At 39.6% G+C, this 19142-nt stretch overlaps 1 protein-coding gene across 5 annotated transcripts in view; it reads right to left on the bottom strand.

Moving 5' to 3' along the window:
• Window positions 1-2192: 2192 nt before the first annotated feature.
• Window positions 2193-19142, bottom strand: part of LOC131472161 (zinc finger protein 420-like) — a 40380-nt gene continuing 23430 nt past the window's right edge. Inside the window, exons 5-7 of one of the 5 annotated variants that reach the window (XM_058649054.1) lie at window positions 16056-16364; window positions 6685-6993; window positions 2193-5594 (exon numbers count right to left, since the gene is read on the bottom strand). In XM_058649054.1, coding sequence (XP_058505037.1) covers window positions 3541-5594; window positions 6685-6993; window positions 16056-16364 — 2672 coding nt within the window. In that variant the 3' untranslated portion in view covers window positions 2193-3540. The other 4 variants (XM_058649056.1, XR_009242070.1, XM_058649055.1 and 1 more) reach the window with 4 other exon arrangements.

Here is a 19142-nt window from a genome sequence, read left to right as displayed (position 1 = left end):
AAAATATGAAAACAACTTCATTACATCAACTCAATCACACCACACATTTCTCCGATGCCTCTCAGCAAATATAGGATGTGTTATTCAGTCATAACATTTCTAAATTACTCTAAAAGATAATCTGTTAAAGATAACCTTAACTTGAAACAGTTTGGCAGATATATATATATTGCAGTTGCAGTTAAAGAAGGCTGCTTTAGGATTTACCACGCTGGCCATTCCTGTTGTTGATCGTTTACTCACTTGTGTGATTTATGTGTACGACTATGCTTGCTTTCGTTTGTGTCAACCAGGGGCTTAACAAGCTTTTCAGGGTGGGGGGTAGATGTGGTTCGTGGGGGCGGAAGGGGGGGGGGGGGAGCACCTACAAATAGAGATAATTGAGAAGCATGTTATTACATGTTTTTATTTTAATTCATTTATACAAACTCGTCAACTTTGCCAACCCAGTAACGTTGGGTTGTTTTCATACAATAAAAACAATAAAAACGATGAATACAATGACAGAAGGGTACAAAAGGTATGAAACACAAGATATAAAAAACTTCCCATTTCAATGAGTGATACTTGAAAAGTAGAAAAACACACTCAGTATAAAATAAGAAATACATCGACAAACTAACAGGAAATAAAAAGGGGCATAAAAAATTGGAACAAACATGACTAATAAAAATTGTATCTGTGAAAATGAATGCCTAATTGGGTTTGAACCAATTTTCTCAATTATTTCACATAGATATTTAACAAAGCTTGTTGATATAACAATGTTATATTTTATAATCAATATTGACAACATCCAGCTTCCATATGTCCAAAAGTGACTGACAGTTACGGAAAAACTCTAGTGTGTGAACTATGACCCAAGCTAGTTCTCGCCTCCTCAGCATGAGCATGGATGTATTATCAGCACTGGATAGAGCACCGCCCCCTCTGCCTTGAAGATAATTTTGTCATGGTGGCCACTCGTGGTACTGCAACAAAAAATACTCATGCAGCCCAAAAAGCAATTTTCCCATTGACCACAACAGTATAAGAGAATCCTGCAAAAGTGTTCATGGGACACCTCGAGACATGTTAAGATCTTTATATCCTATATTTTAAATTCACAGAGTTTCACATTTGTAAAACCTTCCTAAAGGCCATAAAAAGCCCCAAAAAAATCTTATTTCACAGAGGGGGTTTTGTTGATTATATGGGCACCAGGAAACTGGAGAGGGAACAGGGTGGGAGGGTTGAGTAGGGTTTACTTGAAAAATAAACCTGGGTGCCACCTGGGTAACCATGGAAGTGTAAATTATTTTCACGGAAAAGAGGCCAAGGGGGAGGAAATGATGCTGGAATGCAAAAAACTTAAGATGGATGAACTGCATGAATTCTTTCATGTTCTATCAAACTGAACTTATATCAAGAATCCTTTCCACATGTTTCACAGGAGAAAGGCTGTACTTCCTTCGACAGCTCAGGAAGTACAGCCTGCCCCAGGAGCTGCTGATCCAGTTCTACACAGCAATAGTCCAGTCTGTTCTCTGCACCTCTATCATCGTTTGGTTTGGATCAGCCACCAAACAGGACAGAAACAGACTGAATCGCACCATCAGGACTGCAGAGAATATCATTGGTGTTAAACTGCCCACCATCCAGGACTTGAACACATCCAGAGTCAAGAAACGCGCAGGTAGTATCTCTGCAGATCCACCACATCCCGGAAATAACCTGTTTGATCTTCTTCCCTCTGGCAGGCGTTACAGAACACTGTACACCAAAACTGCTAGACACAAGAACAGTTTTTTCCCCCAGGCTGTCACACTACTGAACACACTATTTATTTATTCACTATTTTGCACCTTATCGTTTATATACTTAAATATATATATTTAAAAATAGACCGGACCTCTGGACACCTTATTTATTCACTTTTGTTGAATGTATGTTAAGTTATGTTGATGTTTACGTTTAATGTACAGCGTGTGTTTGATAAAACCGGAGTCAAATTCCTTGTATGTGTTCACATACTTGGCCAATAAAGCTGATTCTGATTCTGATAATCCATCTGTATTAATACAGATCGTTTGAATGTGATAATCATGGGGTGGCTGTGGATTAATTACCATCAACATTTCTAAATATGACAGAAAAATGCATTCATGTTGTTGGAACAGGAAGGTAAATGACAGAAGGCAGATATGTATGTTTAAATGTGTTTTTTTATTCATGACAAATACAAATGATGGTATTACTAAAATATAAACACAACTTCATCACATCAACTCAATCACACCACACATTTCTCATATGCCTCTCAGCACATATAGGGTGTGTTATTCAGAGTCAGAACATTTCTAATTCACTCTAAAAGATAATCTGTTAAAGATCACCTTAACTCAAAACAGTTGCTATTTTAGTAGCAAATATAGGATGTGGGATGTGTGTGTAAATCAAGCTTCAAATTACTTTTTACCGATGTTCTCTCTGAGCTGCTTTCTCTGCAGCAGCAGTGCATTTTAAGTGCTCAAAGAATTGGACCCCACCTCAACCCTCTCTTTGACAGAACTTAAAATTCATGTGCATGTACAATTCTTCTTCTTCTTCTTTTCCTTTCGGCTGCTCCCTTCAGGGGTCGCCACAGCGAATAAACCTCCTCCATCTCACCCTGTTCTCTGTATCCCCCTCTCTCACACCAACTAACTTCATGTCCTCTGTCACTACATCCATAAACCGTCTCTTTGGTCTTCCTCTAGACCTCCTGCCTGGCAGTTCCAACCCCAGCATCTTTCTACCAATATACTCACTATCCCTCCTCTGTGAATGACCAAACCATCTCATTCAGGCCTCTCTGACCATATCTCCAAAACATCTAACATGTGCTGTTCCTCTAAATGACTCATTCATGATCCTATCCGTCTTTGTTTCAAGAGAACCTCAACATCTGGGTTGGGGCTGGGGTGTAGGTTTTGATCATGTCCTGGATGTAGGCTGGACCGGATCCGTTTGTAGCATGGAACGCAAGCACTTGAAGCGGATGCGAGCAGCTACATCTTCATCGCTGCTACCTACAGCTCTGCTTCCTGTCTTTTCCTCAGTACCACTGTCTCTAGACCATACAGCATCGCTGGTCTCACCACTGTCTTGTACTAAAAGACTTAAGATGGTTGAACTGAGTGAATTCTTTCATGTTCGATCAAACTGAACTTATATCAAGAATCCTTTGCCCATGTTTAACAGGAGAAAGGCTTCATTCCTGTGTGGACTCTCATGGATTGTCAATTACTCCTTTCAAATAAAACACTTTCCACATTTTACAGAAATATGACTTCTCACCTCTGAGGTTTTTTATGTTCTACCAAAGACAAACCTCGACTGAAACATTTTCCACGTGTTGTACATGTTTATGGCTTGCCTGTGTGAATTCTCTCATGTCTTATCAAATGTGACCTTTGACCATAAATTTCCACATATTTTACAGGAATGTGGTTTCTCTCCAGTGTGATTTCTTTCATGTGCTACCAACCCCCCCCTCCACATATAAGGCTTTCCACATATTTAACAGGAATATGGCTTTTCACCACAGTGAATTCTTTTATGGACTATCAAACCTGAGCTTTGACTAAAACACTTTCCACATGTTTTACAGGAATGTGGCTTTTCACCAGAGTGAATTCTTTCATGGACTGTCAAATGCCACCTTTGATTAAAACACTTTCCACATATTTTACAGGAATACGGCCTCTCACCAGAGTGAATTCTTCCATGGACTTTCAATTCATTTCCATCAACAAAACATTTTCCACATGTTTCACAGGAATAGGGCTTCTCAGAGTGAATTCTTTCATGGACTATCAAATTAGGCTTTCGCATAAAATGCTTTCCACATGTTTTACAGGAATATGGCCTTTCACCGGAGTGAATTCTTTCATGGAATCTCAAATAAGACCTTCGCATAAAACGCTTTCCACATGTTTTACAGGAATATGGCCTCTCACCAGAGTGAATTCTTTCATGTTCTACCAAACTCCCTCTTTGAGTAAAACCCCTTCCACATGTTTTACAGGAATAGGGCTTCTCACCCGAGTGAATTCTTTCATGGGTTATCAAATCAGACCTTCGCAGAAAACTCTTTCCACATGTTTTACAGGAATACGGCCTCTCACCAGAGTGAATTCTTTCATGGACTGTCAAACTCTGCCTTTTAATAAAACCCTTTCCACATGTTTTACAGGAATAGGGCTTCTCACCAGAGTGAATTCTTTCATGGGTTATCAAATCAGACCTTCGCAGAAAACTCTTTCCACATGTTTTACAGGAATACGGCCTCTCACCAGAGTGAATTCTTTCATGGACTGTCAAATGCCACCTTTGATTAAAACACTTTCCACATATTTTACAGGAATGTGGGCTCTCATCTGTGTGAATTCTTTCATGTGCTATCAAACCCTTACTTTTACGAAAACTCCTTCCACATGTTTTACAGGAATATGTTTTCCCACCAGAGTGAATTCTTTCATGGACTCTTAAATAAGACCTTCGCATAAAACGCTTTCCACATGTTTTACAGGAATACGGTCTCTCACCAGAGTGAATTCTTTCATGTTCTACCAAACTCCCTCTTTGAGTAAAACCCCTTCCACATGTTTTACAGGAAAAGGGCTTCTCACCAGTGTGAATTCTTTCATGGACTGTCAAACTCCGCCTTTGAATAAAACTCTTTCCACATGTTTTACAGGAATACGGCCTATCACCAGAGCAAATTCTTCCATGGACTTTCAATTCATTTCCATCAACAAAACATTTTCCACATGTTTCACAGGAATAGGGCTTCTCAGAGTGAATTCTTTCATGTTCTACCAAACTCCCTCTTTGAGTAAAACCCCTTCCACACGTTTTACAGGAATATGGCCTCTCACCAGAGTGAATTCTTTCATGGACTGTCAAATTAGACCTTCGCATAAAATGCTTTCCACATGTTTTACAGGAATGCGGCCTCTCACCAGAGTGAATTCTTTCATGGTCTCTCAAATTAGGCCTTCGTTGAAAACCCTTTCCACATGTTTTACAGGAATACGGCCTCTCACCAGAGTGAATTCTTCCATGGACTATCAAGTCCTTACGCGAAATAAAACACTTTCCACATGTTGTGCAAGAAAATGGTTTCTCCCCTGTGTGGACTTTCATATGTATGATCAGTTGAGACTTATCAACAAAACTTTTTCCACAAGTATCACATTTAAAAGACTTTTTACCTGTGTAAGTTTCAGACTCTATCTTTGATGTGTCACCGTTTTCTACTTTGGTAATGCATGGCTTTGACTCTGCATGACTATTAGACAAAGAGTCAACATGGTGACTTCCTGTCTGATCTTGACTCTGAGCTGCAGGAGAGCTGTGAGAGAGGAGCTGGTGGTCACTGTCTGGTTCTGGTTCCATGTGGTTACTTTCCTCTTCAACAGGAGTCAACATTAATGTATCAGCCTCCTGCTCCTCTGTACTCTGTAGTGACTCTGGTTCCTCTTGGTCCAGAGTGGAGTTCCTCTCCTGGTTCCAGAGCTGCTGCTCAGTGAGAACCTCCTCCTCTTTAGGGACATGCTGCTGTGGAAGCTCTACAGACAAAGACACAGTGATGTTGCAACAATGCTGACAACACAAAGATAAAACAATCACAACATAAAAAAGGAGTAAATTGCTTCAAATAGGTCTTAATAGATCAGTGTGTGTGTCTTTCCTTTCTTTCCTCACTCTCATCTTAATCTTTCTTCTTTCAGGATCCAGACCCAGTTCCTATGTTTTGATTATTGTCACAAGCAGTAGTTTGTTTCTATTTGTATATTAACCAGGGAATGAGGGGAGGAAAACAAAACAAAATATTTCCCGGGAAAAAGTTAACTGTTAACCCAAACTGAGAACACCGGTCAAAAACTAAATTCCACTGATGGAATAATGATGGATAACCACCAAAGCGACGCCACTCTAGGGAGAAACAAGCCACAGGAAAATAACTGACAAGAAAAACAAACTACAAGCACCACCACACCTTGAGGGGGAGAGACTAACAATCATCAATAAAACCTCTTTTCCACACATTTGGTGCCAAATAATACAGCCACCAACACTATAAGTTGACTTGGACAAGAACATAATTTTAGTCATGTTCACGGCCCAGTAGTAGAATTGTTGCCCATTTGTGCTCACACCGATTATTATTGTCATTATTTTCATGCAATATTTAAAGTTGATATCAGTATAAATTTTTTTCATCGTGCTTGACATTGTAGTACTGCTTGAAAAAAAAAATGTCATAACCGATTCAGAACAGTTCGGTCTAAATTTATGACTACTCTCTCCTGCTTCTCCTAAATTAAGTTTCATTAAAAAAAAGCGCCAAGTTTATATTTTAAAGATGAGATAGATCAACAATGGGCCTAATGTATGTGCACATGGATGCTGTGCATGCAATACGGGGATTAGGTAAATTGGTGACTCTAAATTGACAATAGGTATGAATGTGAACGTGAATGGTTGTTTGTCTCCGTGTGTGGCCCTGCGATGGACTGCCTACTGACCTATGTCAGCTGAGATAATGGGTGGATCTTTCATTCCTTTCTTAATCATATCTAATCATGGTGAAAAACAAACAAATCTGATTTGAGGAAGATCAAAGTAAAACAGAAGCCACAGCCTGGCTGTACATACCTATCCTCTGTAACTTTATTACAGGGCCCCACTTCATATGGAGTCTGTGCTGAAGATCCACATCTTCCTCATTTCTTCCTGGTTCCATGTGGTCACTTTCCTCATTTTCAGGATTCAACATTAATGTATCAGCCTCCTGCTTCACGTCAAGCTGTTCTCCCTCATGACTGGTGCAGATTACCGCCTGCTCCTCTTTAATCTGTAGTGACTCTGGTTCCTCTTGGTCCAGACTGGAGTTCCTCTCCTGGTTACAGAGCTGCTGCTCAGTGAGAACCTCCTCCTCTTTACAGACATGCTGCTGTGGAAGCTCTACAGACACAAAGGAATAGATTACAATTGACATTGAAGTAAATTTAAAAGGAAGTTCGCTTAAGATTGGATAGTTATTGGTAAATTTATAACAACTGCAAAATTAAAGAAGGTTAATTCAGCCATTACCTTAGTAAAATCCAGATGGAATTGAACTAAATTTGGTCAACCTACCAAACCCTTCGTTTAAATTACCATTAAAGTCCAGCAAGTGGAGCATGTGAGCTCCTTGGACCAGTGTGACCTTCAAAAATCATTTAAAAGTTCTCCAAGGTAGTTGAAGGTTAAGCTGCAAATGTTCACTGTGCAAAGCTAAACATCTAAAGTTAATATTTTGTCCCTGTGGGTAAACATCTATAAGATAGTGTTTAAGCATCTGCTTACTTCCTCTGAAGACAACACTTTACATTTAGCTTCTATTGTTCCATGTATTTCAGTCTATTGTTCTGAATGTTAACTTTACATATTTGTCTCTTTAGTAAAAACCTCGTGGATACGAAATCAGTCAAAGCTTATTTTCTACAAAACTAAACACTGTGTTCTATTATTTAAGTAAAACGACTGATTATATTGGTATGTGTATGAAAACACGTTGTAATTAGTGCATTATGAGTCACATTCACTTGTTAGTATTTAAAAAGACCATTGTGGTTTTACCTATTCGCTTTAACTTTACTCGAGGTTTGCAAACGATCTCCAACAGTTTGCGCTGACGATCCAACTCTTCCTCGTACTCTACGACGGTTCTTTCGACGTGTCTGAATATTTCTTCAGCAGCAACAGTTAGTCGTTCGGTGATTAAATCCCTGAAACACTGAAGTGAAGACATCGCTGCTTCGCTAACAACAGGAATATTTTACCTGCGACACATGAACACAACACCCTCTTCACGCTTTTTATGTCCGCATGCAGAGTACGGAGCTAACGCTGCTAGCTCTTTGTTTGTTTACTTCCGCTTTGTGATGTCTACTTCCGCTGGGTTAGCGCTGTGTCAAAGATGGACCTGTAAAACTGTTCACAGGACAGTTGGAGACACGGACATATGATGTTTATAAGATTTAAACCATTTAATCAATTCACCGATTTAATTTCATGGTTGTTAAATATCCCTTATGGACAAAAAAAGACAAGTATGTGTCTGCAATACCGGAGACTACAGTTTCGGGTGGCCGTATCGGCAGACAACTACAGCGACACCTAACGACTTGGATGACCTGCGACAATATTAATTTACATTTAACTTTTTTATTAACGTAATACTACGAAAGAGTTGTTGTGTGTTTCAAATCTAACGGCTCTGTAGTGTATTTCTGGAAGTTCATTATCTAGTAAAGAGTTATTCCACCCAATCACCATACTTAACTTCTTCAGTTTAAATATTTATTCCAGCCAAATAAAAAGTTTTGCTTCACAACTATTTTTAAAGGATACAAGTGTCAAATCAAATTCTGCTTCGGGCCCCCTAAAGGCTCGGGCCAGCACTGTGTAAAGACAATAAGTGAGGGCTGTCAAACGATAAAAAAATTTGAATGTGATAATCATGTAGTAGCTGTAGATTAATTACGATTAATCAACATTTCTAAATATGACAGAAAAATGCATTCATGTTGTTGGAACAGGAAGGTAAATGACAGAAGGCAGATATGTACGTTTAAACGTGTTTTTTTATTCATGACAAATACAAATGATGGTATTACTAAAATATGAAAACAACTTCATCACATCAACTCAATCACACCACACATTTCTCATATGCCTCTCAGCACATATAGGGTGTGTTATTCAGAGTCAGAACATTTCTAAATCACTCTAAAAGATAATCTGTTAAAGATCACCTTAACTCGAAACAGTTGCTATTTTAGTAGCAAATATAGGATGTGGGATGTGTGTGTAAATCAAGCTTCAAATTACTTTTCACCGATGTTCTCTCTGAGCTGCTTTCTCTGCAGCAGCAGTACATTTTAAGTGCTCAAAGAATTGGACCCCACCTCAACCCTCTCTTTGACAGAACTTAAAATTCATGTGCATGTACAATTCTTCTTCTTCTTCTTTTCCTTTCGGCTGCTCCCTTCAGGGGTCACCACAGCGAATCAACCTCCTCCATCTCACCCTGTTCTCTGTATCCCCCTCTCTCACACCAACTAACTTCATGTCCTCTTTCACTACATCCATAAACCTTCTCTTTGGTCTTCCTCCAGACCTCCTGCCTGGCAGTTCCAACCCCAGCATCTTTTTACCAATATACTCACTATCCCTCCTCTGTACATGACCAAACCATCTCATTCTGGCCTCTCTGACCATATCTCCAAAACATCTAACATGTGCTGTTCCTCTGATTGACTCATTCCTGATCCTATCCATCTTTGTCACTCCCAAAGAGAACCTCAACATCTTCATCGCTGCTACCTCCAGCTCTGCTTCCTGTCTTTTCCTCAGTGCCACTGTCTCTAGACCATACAGCATCGCTGGTCTCACCACTGTCTTGTATATCTTCATGTGCATGTACAATTATTTCTGGTAAATCTGAATAATAAAATGAAATGGACACTTAATACAATATATTACTAACAGGAACAATGTACACAAATCTAAACTTGTGTTTTACTTGACACCGACGTGGAGAAGCACTTTGACGTATAAATTATTTCCTTTAGGTAGTGAAAAGTATCGGCTATACTTGCAGTTAAAGAAGGCTGTTTTAGGATTTACCACGCTCGCAATCCCTGTTGTTGATCGTCAAACTCACTGATCAACAGATTTATGTGTACGACTACGCTTGCTTTCGTTTGTGTCAACCAGGGGCGTAACAAGCTTTTCAAAAGGGCGGGGGGTGGATGTGGTTTGTGGGGGGGACCACCTAGAAACTGAGAGTAACGGAAAAACTCTATAGTGTGTGAACTATGAACCTAGCCAGTTCCGCCTCCTCAGCACGAGCATGGATTTATTATAAGAACTGGATAGAGCACCGCCCCCTCTGCCTTGAAGACAATTTTGTCATGGTGGCCACTCATGGTACTGCAACAAAAAATACTCATGCGGCCCAAAAAGCAATTTTCCCATTGACCACAACAGTATAAGAGACGCCTGTAAAAGTGTCCATGGGACACCTCGAGACATGGACATAGCACGTATAGATCTTTATATTCTTGTTACGACCAGTTTAAAAGGGGTAGAAGGAAGTAACATAAAAACCAGATGTTTTACGGTTAAACAAAGATATTTATTAATCATAATTTCAAATTGGTTCTAATTAACAAAAGGAGGTGAGGTATTAACGGGAACAAAGGGCGAGTGGATGCTGCTCAAATCAATAAATAAAGATTAACAAAAGAAAAACGACAAAGGAAAACCTCACTATCATACTGCTCCCTAAAAACCGAAATACACATTGGAACAGCACCCCTAACCTAATGTGGGATACAGAAAATCAGAGATTAACACAGTGCTTTTCTTTGTTTTCCCCTGCTAAAGTCTGCCCTGTCCCCACAACAACCAAACGAACCTCCATGAACCACATGCACTGAAAAACAACGTAACACCAGCTCTTCTCCGTTACACACAAGGCGAGCTCAAACACACACAACATGAGCGGCCACTTCGCTCCGATGACTGCCGGTTAAATAAAGAAAGTCATGGCATCAAGGCAATTGGGCTCCTCTGGTTGGCAGTCGGGAGAAGACGCCGCACCAATCCGGGATCTCCGGGCTTCTAGGCAGGGAACCAATCGGGGACGGGCACTCGCACATAGTTGCATCCTAGGGACAACACACACTGCAAACCCAAAAAACGGCAGAGGACGTAACAATTCTATATTTTAATTCATGGCGATTCACATTTGTAAATCCTTCCTCAAGGCCATAAAAAGCCCAGAAAAATCCTATTTCACATAGGGGATTTTGTTGATTATATGGGCACTGCGAAATTGCCACCTGGGTAACCATGGAAGGGTAAATTATTTTCACGGAGAAGAGGCCAAGGGGGAAATAGAATGTAAAAGCCTTAAGATGGTTGAACTGAGTGAATTCTTTCATGTTCGATCAAACTGAACTTATATCAAGAATCCTTTCCACATGTTTCACAGGAGAAAGGCTTCTTTCCTGTGTGGACTCTTATGAATTGTCAATTACTCCTTTCAAATAAAACACTTTCCACATTTTACAGAAATATGGCTTCTCACCTGAGGTTTTTTATGTTCTACCAAAGACAAACCTCGACTGAAACATTTCCCACATGTTGTACATGTTTATGGCTTGCCTGTGTGAATTCTCTCATGTCTTATCAAATGAGACCTTTGACCAAAACACTTTCCACATATTTTACAGGAATGTGGTTTCTCTCCAGTGTGATTTCTTTTATGGACTATCAAACCTGAGCTTTGAATAAAACACTTTCCACATGTTTTACAGGAATGTGGCTTTTCACCAGAGTGAATTCTTTCATGGACTATCAAATGCCACCTTTGATTAAAACACTTTCCACATATTTTACAGGAATGTGGCCTCTCATCTGTGTGAATTCTTTCATGTGCTATCAATCCCCAACTATTACGAAAACTCCTTCCACACGTTTTACAGGAATATGGATTCTCACCAGAGTGAATTCTTCCATGGACTTTCAATTCATTTCCACCAACAAAACATTTTCCACATGTTTCACAGGAATAGGGCTTCTCAGAGTGAATTCTTTCATGGACTATCAAATTAGGCTTTCGCCTAAAATGCTTTCCACATGTTTTACAGGAATATGGCCTCTCACCAGAGTGAATTCTTTCATGGACTCTCAAATAAGACCTTCGCATAAAACGCTTTCCACATGTTTTACAGGAATATGGCCTCTCACCGTAGTGAATTCTTCCATGGACCATCAAGTCCTTACGCGAAATAAAACACTTTCCACATGTTGTGCAAGAAAATGGCTTCTTTCCTTTGTGGACTTTCATATGAATAATCAGCCGAGACTTATAAACATACCTTTTTCCACAAATGTTACATCTAAAAGACTTTTTACTTGTGGGAGTTTTAGACTCAATCTTTGATGTGTCACAGTTTTCTACTTTGTTCCAGTTACGTCTCTTGCATGGCTTTGACTCTATTGCTTTGATTCTATTAGACAAAGAGTCAACATGGTGACTTCCTGTCTGATCTTGACTCTGAGCTGCAGGAGAGCTGTGAGAGAGGAGCTGGTGGTCACTGTCCGTTTCTGGTTCCATGTGGTCACTTTCCTCATTATCATGAGTCAACATCAATGTGTCAGCCTCCTGCTCCTCTGTACTCTGTAGTGACTCTGGTTCCTCTTGGTCCAGACTGGAGTTCCTCTCCTGGTTACAGAGATGCTGCTCAGTGAGAACCTCCTCCTCTTTAGGGACATGCTGCTGTGGAAGCTCTACAGACAAAGAGACAGTGATGTTGCAACATTGCTGACAACAAATAAAAGATAAAACAATCACAACATAAAAAGGAGAAAATTGCTTAAAATAAGTTTTAATAGATCTGTGTGTCCTTACTCAGTTTCTATGCTTTTATTATTGTCACAAGCAGTAGTTTGTTTGTACTTGTATATTAACCAGGGGATGAAACAAAATATTTCCTGTGAAAAAGGAAGCAACATGGAGATTGATCAATGTGTACAAAACAATGATTCTTTATTAAAGAAAAGACAAACTAATGTTAACTTAAACTGAGAATGCGGTCAAAAACTAAATTCCATGGATGGAATAATGATGGATAACCACCAAAACAACGCCACTCTAGGGAGAAATAAGCAACAAGAATAACAAACTAAGGGCGCCACCACACCTTGAGGGGGAGAAACCAACAATCGTTATTAAACTCCTTTTCCACCGAAAACAGTACAACAAATAATACAGCCACCAACAAACAGAAGTAGCCTACAGCGACTTGTTTTTAGAAATGATTTAATATCCATCGGCCACTATGGTTGACTTGGACCAGAATATAATTTTAGTTAGGTTCGCAGCCAAGTAGTAGAAAAAATTACAAATAATCAAGTCTACTGTTTAAAAAAAAAAAAAACTTTTTGGTAAAAATATAGGCAGACATTGAAACAGAAACTTTGGTAGGACATTCATCTTGATGGTATTTATTCTTCCAATCAAAGAAAGAGGGAGGGAACTCCATTTTTGAGAGTCTGCCTTAATCTCAGCTAAAAGGGGTGAGAAATTTTCAGCATGAAGAGATTTAAAGATCTGGTAATGTTAACCCCAAGATACCCAAATCCCAAAAGGCTCAATTTGAAAGGAATGTCCGACAGAGAGAGCTGCAACATTCACTCCCTGAGAACCGGCCGAATCTACGAAAGAGTGAAACAATGGTGGGGCAGGCTTCTACTTGATTTGTGACATATAGCAACAGGTCATCGACATATAACAACAGTTTAAACTCAGTATGAGTCCTGGTGATGCCATTAAATGTGGGAGAGGTCCTCAAGTACATAGACAAGGGCTCTATTGCAAAAGCAAACAAGAGGGGAGACAGGGGCAGCCCTGTCTACAACCTTTATTCAAAAAAGTGTATAAAGAAGCTGTAACCATGATATGAAACTCACCAAATCCAAATTTAGCTAAGACTGACAATAGATAATTCCATTCTACTCGATCGAACGCCTTTTCGGCACCAATCGATATCGCTACTAGTAATGGAGTAAGTTTGGCCTGAAAAGCTTTAAAAAATTCGACCAGAAACCCATTGGGTCCCGGGGCTTTATTATTTTGCATGTTTTGTAAAGCGGAGTTTAATTCCTGAATGGTCAGAGCAGAGTCTAATTGATTAACCAATTCTGGATTCATGAAAAGAAACTGAAGTTCATCTAAAAACGTGTGCATATCAGCTGGATTCGATGAGAGTTCAGACTTGTACAGGGACAATGTAGAATGAATGTTTCTTTTCACAGGCATTTCTTAAACCTTTAGTTAACCATGGACTGTTCTTATATACTAGTGTTTTATTATATTCCTTAATGGGACAGTGCTTATCATATAATGAAGTAAATGTAGTCAATAATGTGTTGTATGCATTATTTACATTTTGCATCCCAGTCCTGTGTCATTAATTCATGTTTTAGAGTAGCCATTACCTACTCTGTCCTAATTCGTCCATGTTGTTTATGTTCCCCAATTTCAATTCTACAATTATTGTCATATACTGTGAACAATGGAAGGTGGTCAGTGATATCACTAATTAATAATCCACTTATTGTCTTGTTTTCTATTACCTTTGGTGAATATGTTATCTATTAGAGTGGCACTATGAGACATTATTCTACTGGGTCTAGTGATTGTAGGAAAGAGACTCAAACTATGCGTTGAATATAAAAATGGGGTTTAGAGTATCAATATTATAATCTCCACTAATGAAGATATTTTTGTTTGCCAATACTAGAACCCGGAGCTCGATATACACAAACGATAATAAAATCTTTTTTCTTTTCCAAACAAATCTGTATTGTGAGACATTCAAGAAGGCTGTCAACCACTTGTGTCATGACCACGGGGTGGAGTGGTTCAGTGGTTAAGACCGGTACCCTGCGTGCGAAAGACATCATGGTCGCAATGGTCGCAAGTTCGACTCCACCCCTACCTGATTGTACTCGATTCCATTGTAAGTCGCTTTGGATAAAAGTGTCTGCTAAATGACATGTAATGTAACCGCTACCAACTTGAAATTCAAATTCAGATCAACATATATTGCAAAACCACCTCCACCTTTGCTCTGCCTGTTGTTATATATAAATTCATAGCCCTCAATTTCAAAATTCATTCCCCTTTCAGTGGTAATCCAGGTTTCAGAAACAGCAATTATGTTAAATGGCTGTTGGAATGTGTGCAGATAATCCCTGATGCTGTTAAATTTTGTATATAAACTTCAGCTATTGAAGTAGATTATAAGTAGTTTATCCTTGCTATAATGTTGCTTTGTTTGCGATGTCAGTGTTGGTCTTCGTTAGATGTTCATTAATGTAAACATCTGTGCCTTTGAGCCTCCTTCCCTATTTTAGGAGTGAAACCTTGTGCTTCCTGTTAACAAATCTTATTAGAACAGCTGGCTTGTCATTGTGGTTTCTCCTAGGTAGTGGGTGGCAATCTTCAACCTGTTTGTAGTCACAAAGGACCGCAATCTAATTGGTAGTTCAGAGATTGACAACATCATTCACTCTGGTGTATTGTTCGAAAGGTCCACAACCGACCTTCGAGGTAGGCACGTCGCCTGTCCTTCTCTGCATTTTTGCATATGGAGCACCTTCACCTCTTCAACCAGTGCCAAGATGTTTTTCTGCTGCGTCCTCACAAAACTTGCCGCTCGAGACCTGGAAGCCGTTCAAGACAAACACGAAAGCTTCAGCTCGACCACGCTGTCGCCGCTCAGTGTGTTGCTTATTATTATTATTATTGTCATTATTTTTAATGCAATATTTAAAGTTGATAAAGAAGCCGATTCAGAACTGTTCGGTCTAAACCTATGACAATATCTGCTCCTGGTCTCTTTTGTTTGTGCTTCTCCTTCCTCTCTGTCTTCCACCTCTCCTCTGTCCAACATTTTTCCTCACACCAACTGGCCGAGACACTTTTTGAGGCTCTGTCAGAGATTTCTTGCTGTTAAAAGGTGTTAAAAGTTCTGTGTCTAAATTAAGTTTAATTAAAAAAAAAAAAAGCCATGTTTATGTCTAACCCATTTTAAAAGATAAATAAGATCAACAATGGGACTAATGTACATGGATGTTGTGCAAAAACATGCAATACAGGGATTTGTTAAATTTGTGACTCTAAATTGACCATAGGTATGAATGTTAGAGTGAATGGTTGTTTGTCTCCGTGTGTGGCCCTGTGATGGACTAGCGAACTATCCAGGGATTACCCTGCCTATTGTCCTATGTCAGCTGAGATTGGCACAGCACCCTCCCGCGACCCTCCAGTGGAGAGTAAAGCGGAAGATAATGGGTGGATCTTTCATTCCTTTCTTAATCATATCTAATCATGGTGAAAAACAAACAAATCTGATTTGAGGAAGATCAAAGTAAAACAGAAGCCACATCCTGGCTGTACATACCTGTCCTCTGTAACTTTATTACAGGGCCCCACTTCATATGGAGTCTGTGCTGAAGATCCACATCTTCCTCATTTCTTCCTGGTTCCATGTGGTCACTTTCCTCATTATCAGGAGTCAACATTAATGTATCAGCCTCCTGCTTCACTTCAAGCTGTTCTCCCTCATGACTGGTGCAGATTTCCTCCTCCTCCTCTTTAATCTGTAGTGACTCTGGTTCCTCTTGGTCCAGACTGGAGTTCCTCTCCTGGTTCCAGAGCTGCTGCTCAGTGAGAACCTCCTCCTCTTTACAGACATGCTGCTGTGGAAGCTCTACAGACAAAGACACAGTGATGTTGCAACATTGCTGACAACAACACAAAGATAAAACAACCACAACATAAAAAGGAGTAAATTGCTTCAAATAGGTCTTAATAGATCAGTGTGTGTCTTTCCTTTCTGTCCTCTCTCTCTTTCTCTCCCTCGCCTTAATCTTTCAGGATCCAGACTCAGTTCCTATGTTTTTATTATTGTCACAAGCAGTACTTTGTTTGTATTTGAATATTAACCAGGGGGCTATTCCATCAACGTAGCTAAGAATAGCCAGACTTGGGTGTAAGCTTGAAGCTTGACTAAGCTCCACTTCCCAATCTAGCTCCAAGTCGTTCCATCAAGTGAAATCAGCTGGCTCCACCTGACGCTTAGTCAAGCCTCACCTGTTAAGCCTCAACTTGTGCACACCCCCAGTGAAAATAAAAAGCCCATTCTAGTCGAGCGCGAAGAATGCCGAAAAACAAGGGAAAAAAGCGTGCAGAGATGTTCTCCGCAGCGGAGCAAACCCTCCTCATGGAGGTATATGAGGATTACAGCCACATAATCCAAAGAAAGGGCAATACCGCGGCAATCAATAAAGCGAGGGATGTGGCATGGCAGAATATTGCCGACAGGCTGAATGCGTAAGTGACAAAGAAAATGAAGTATTTCAGCATCATCATATTATATAAATCCTCCATCAAAGGGACAACATATATGTAGACAATAATCTACCAATTGATTTCTTGATGGTTTTTGTTTTAAACTAATCAATTATGGGGACCTATTAATGCAATCAAATCCCTAAAATTAAAAGGAAAATCCCCAAAGAACAAAAAGACAGCCCTAATAAGTAACATTCATATGAACATATGAATGTCCTCCTGTGTGGACTTTCATATGTATAATCAGTTGAGACTTAGAAACAAAACTTTTGCGACAAGTGTCACATTTAAAAGACTTTTACCTGTGTGAGTTTCAGACTCAATCTTTGATGTGTCACAGTTTTCTACTTTGTTCCTGTTACGTCTCTCACTTCTATTTGACAAAGAGTCAACATGGTGATTTCCTGTCTGATCTTGACTCTGAGCTACAGGAGAGCTGTGAGAGAGGAGCTGGTGGTCACTGTCTGGTTCTGGTTCCATGTGGTCACTTTCCTCATTATCAGGAGTCAATAATAATGCATCAGTACCCTGCTTCACTTCAAGCTGCTCACCCTCATGACTGGTGCAGATTACCGCCTGCTCCTCTTTAATCTGTAGTGACTCTGGTTCCTCTTGGTCCAGACTGGAGTTCCTCTCCTGGTTACAGAGCTGCTGCTCAGTGAGAACCTCCTCCTCTTTACAGACATGCTGCTTTGGAAGCTCTACAGACACAAAGGAATAGATTACAATTGACATTGAAGTACATTTAGAAGGAAGTTAGCCTAATAGTTATTGGTAAATTCATAACTGCAAAATGGAAGCTATTAAAATAGGTTAATTCAGTCAACTCCTTGCTCAAATTCAGATGGAATTGAACTAAATTTGGTCAACCTACCAAACCCTTCGTTTAAATTGCTGTTATAGTCCAGCAGGTGGAACATGTGAGCTCCTTGGACTCGTATGACCTAACTTTTCAAAGTTGAGAAAATTATGAAATTCCATACTACATACTCCGTTTAAACATTGTGTCATGGTTTGAGACAAAGTTCTCCAAGGTAGTTGAAGGTTAAGCTGTAAATGTTCACTGTGCAAAGCTAAACATCTAAAGTTAATATTTTGTCCCTGTTGGTAAACATCTATAAGACAGTGTTTAAGCATCTGCTTATTTCCTCTGAAGCCAACACTTTACATTTAGCTTCTATTGTTCCATGTATTTCAGTCAGTTCTGAATGTTAACTTTACATTTTTGTCTCTTTAGTCAAAACCTCGTGGATACAAAATCAGTCAAAGCTTATTTTCTACAAAACTAAACACTGTGTTCTATTATTTAAGTAAAACGACTGATTATATTGGTATGTGTATGAAAACACGTTGTAATTAGTGCATTACGAGTCACATTCACTTGTTAGTATTTAAAAAGACCATTGTGGTTTTACCTATTCGCGTTAACTTTACTCGAGGTTTGCAAACGATCTCCAACAGTTTGCGCTGACGATCCAACTCTTCCTCGTACTCTACGACGGTTCTTTCGACGTGTCTGAATATTTCTTCAGCAGCAACAGTTAGTCGCTCGGTGATTAAATCTCTAAAACACTGAAGCGAAGACATCGCTGCTTCGCTAACAACAGGAATATTTTACCTGCGACACATGAACACAACACCCTCTTCACGCTTTTTATGTCCGCATGCAGAGTACGGAGCTAACGCTGCTAGCTCTTTGTTTGTTTACTTCCGCTTTGTGATGTCTACTTCCGCTGGGTTGGCGCTGTGTCCGAGATGGACCTGTAAAACTGTTCACAGGACAATTAGAGACACGGACATATGATGTTTATATGATTTAAATCATTTATTCAATTCAGCGATTCAATTTCATGGCTTTTAAATATCCCTTATGACCAAAAAAGACAAGTATGTGTCTGCAGTACCGGAGACTACAGTTTCGGGTGGCCGTAGTGGCAGTTAACTACAGCGACACCTAACGGCTTGGATGACCTGCGACGATATTAATTTACATCTAACTTTTTTATTAAAATATACTATTACGGAAGAGTTTTTGTGTGTGCCAAATCTAACGGTTTGTAGTGTATTTCTAGAAGTTCATTATCTAGTAAAGGGTTATTCCACCCAATCACCATATTTAACTAATAAATATTTA

Source organism: Solea solea, chromosome 14 (assembly GCF_958295425.1).
Source record: "Solea solea chromosome 14, fSolSol10.1, whole genome shotgun sequence".
NCBI classification, from domain to species: Eukaryota; Metazoa; Chordata; class Actinopteri; order Pleuronectiformes; family Soleidae; genus Solea; species Solea solea.
Note: the sequence above shows the minus strand (reverse complement) of the source record. Positions and strands in the feature narration are given on the sequence as shown.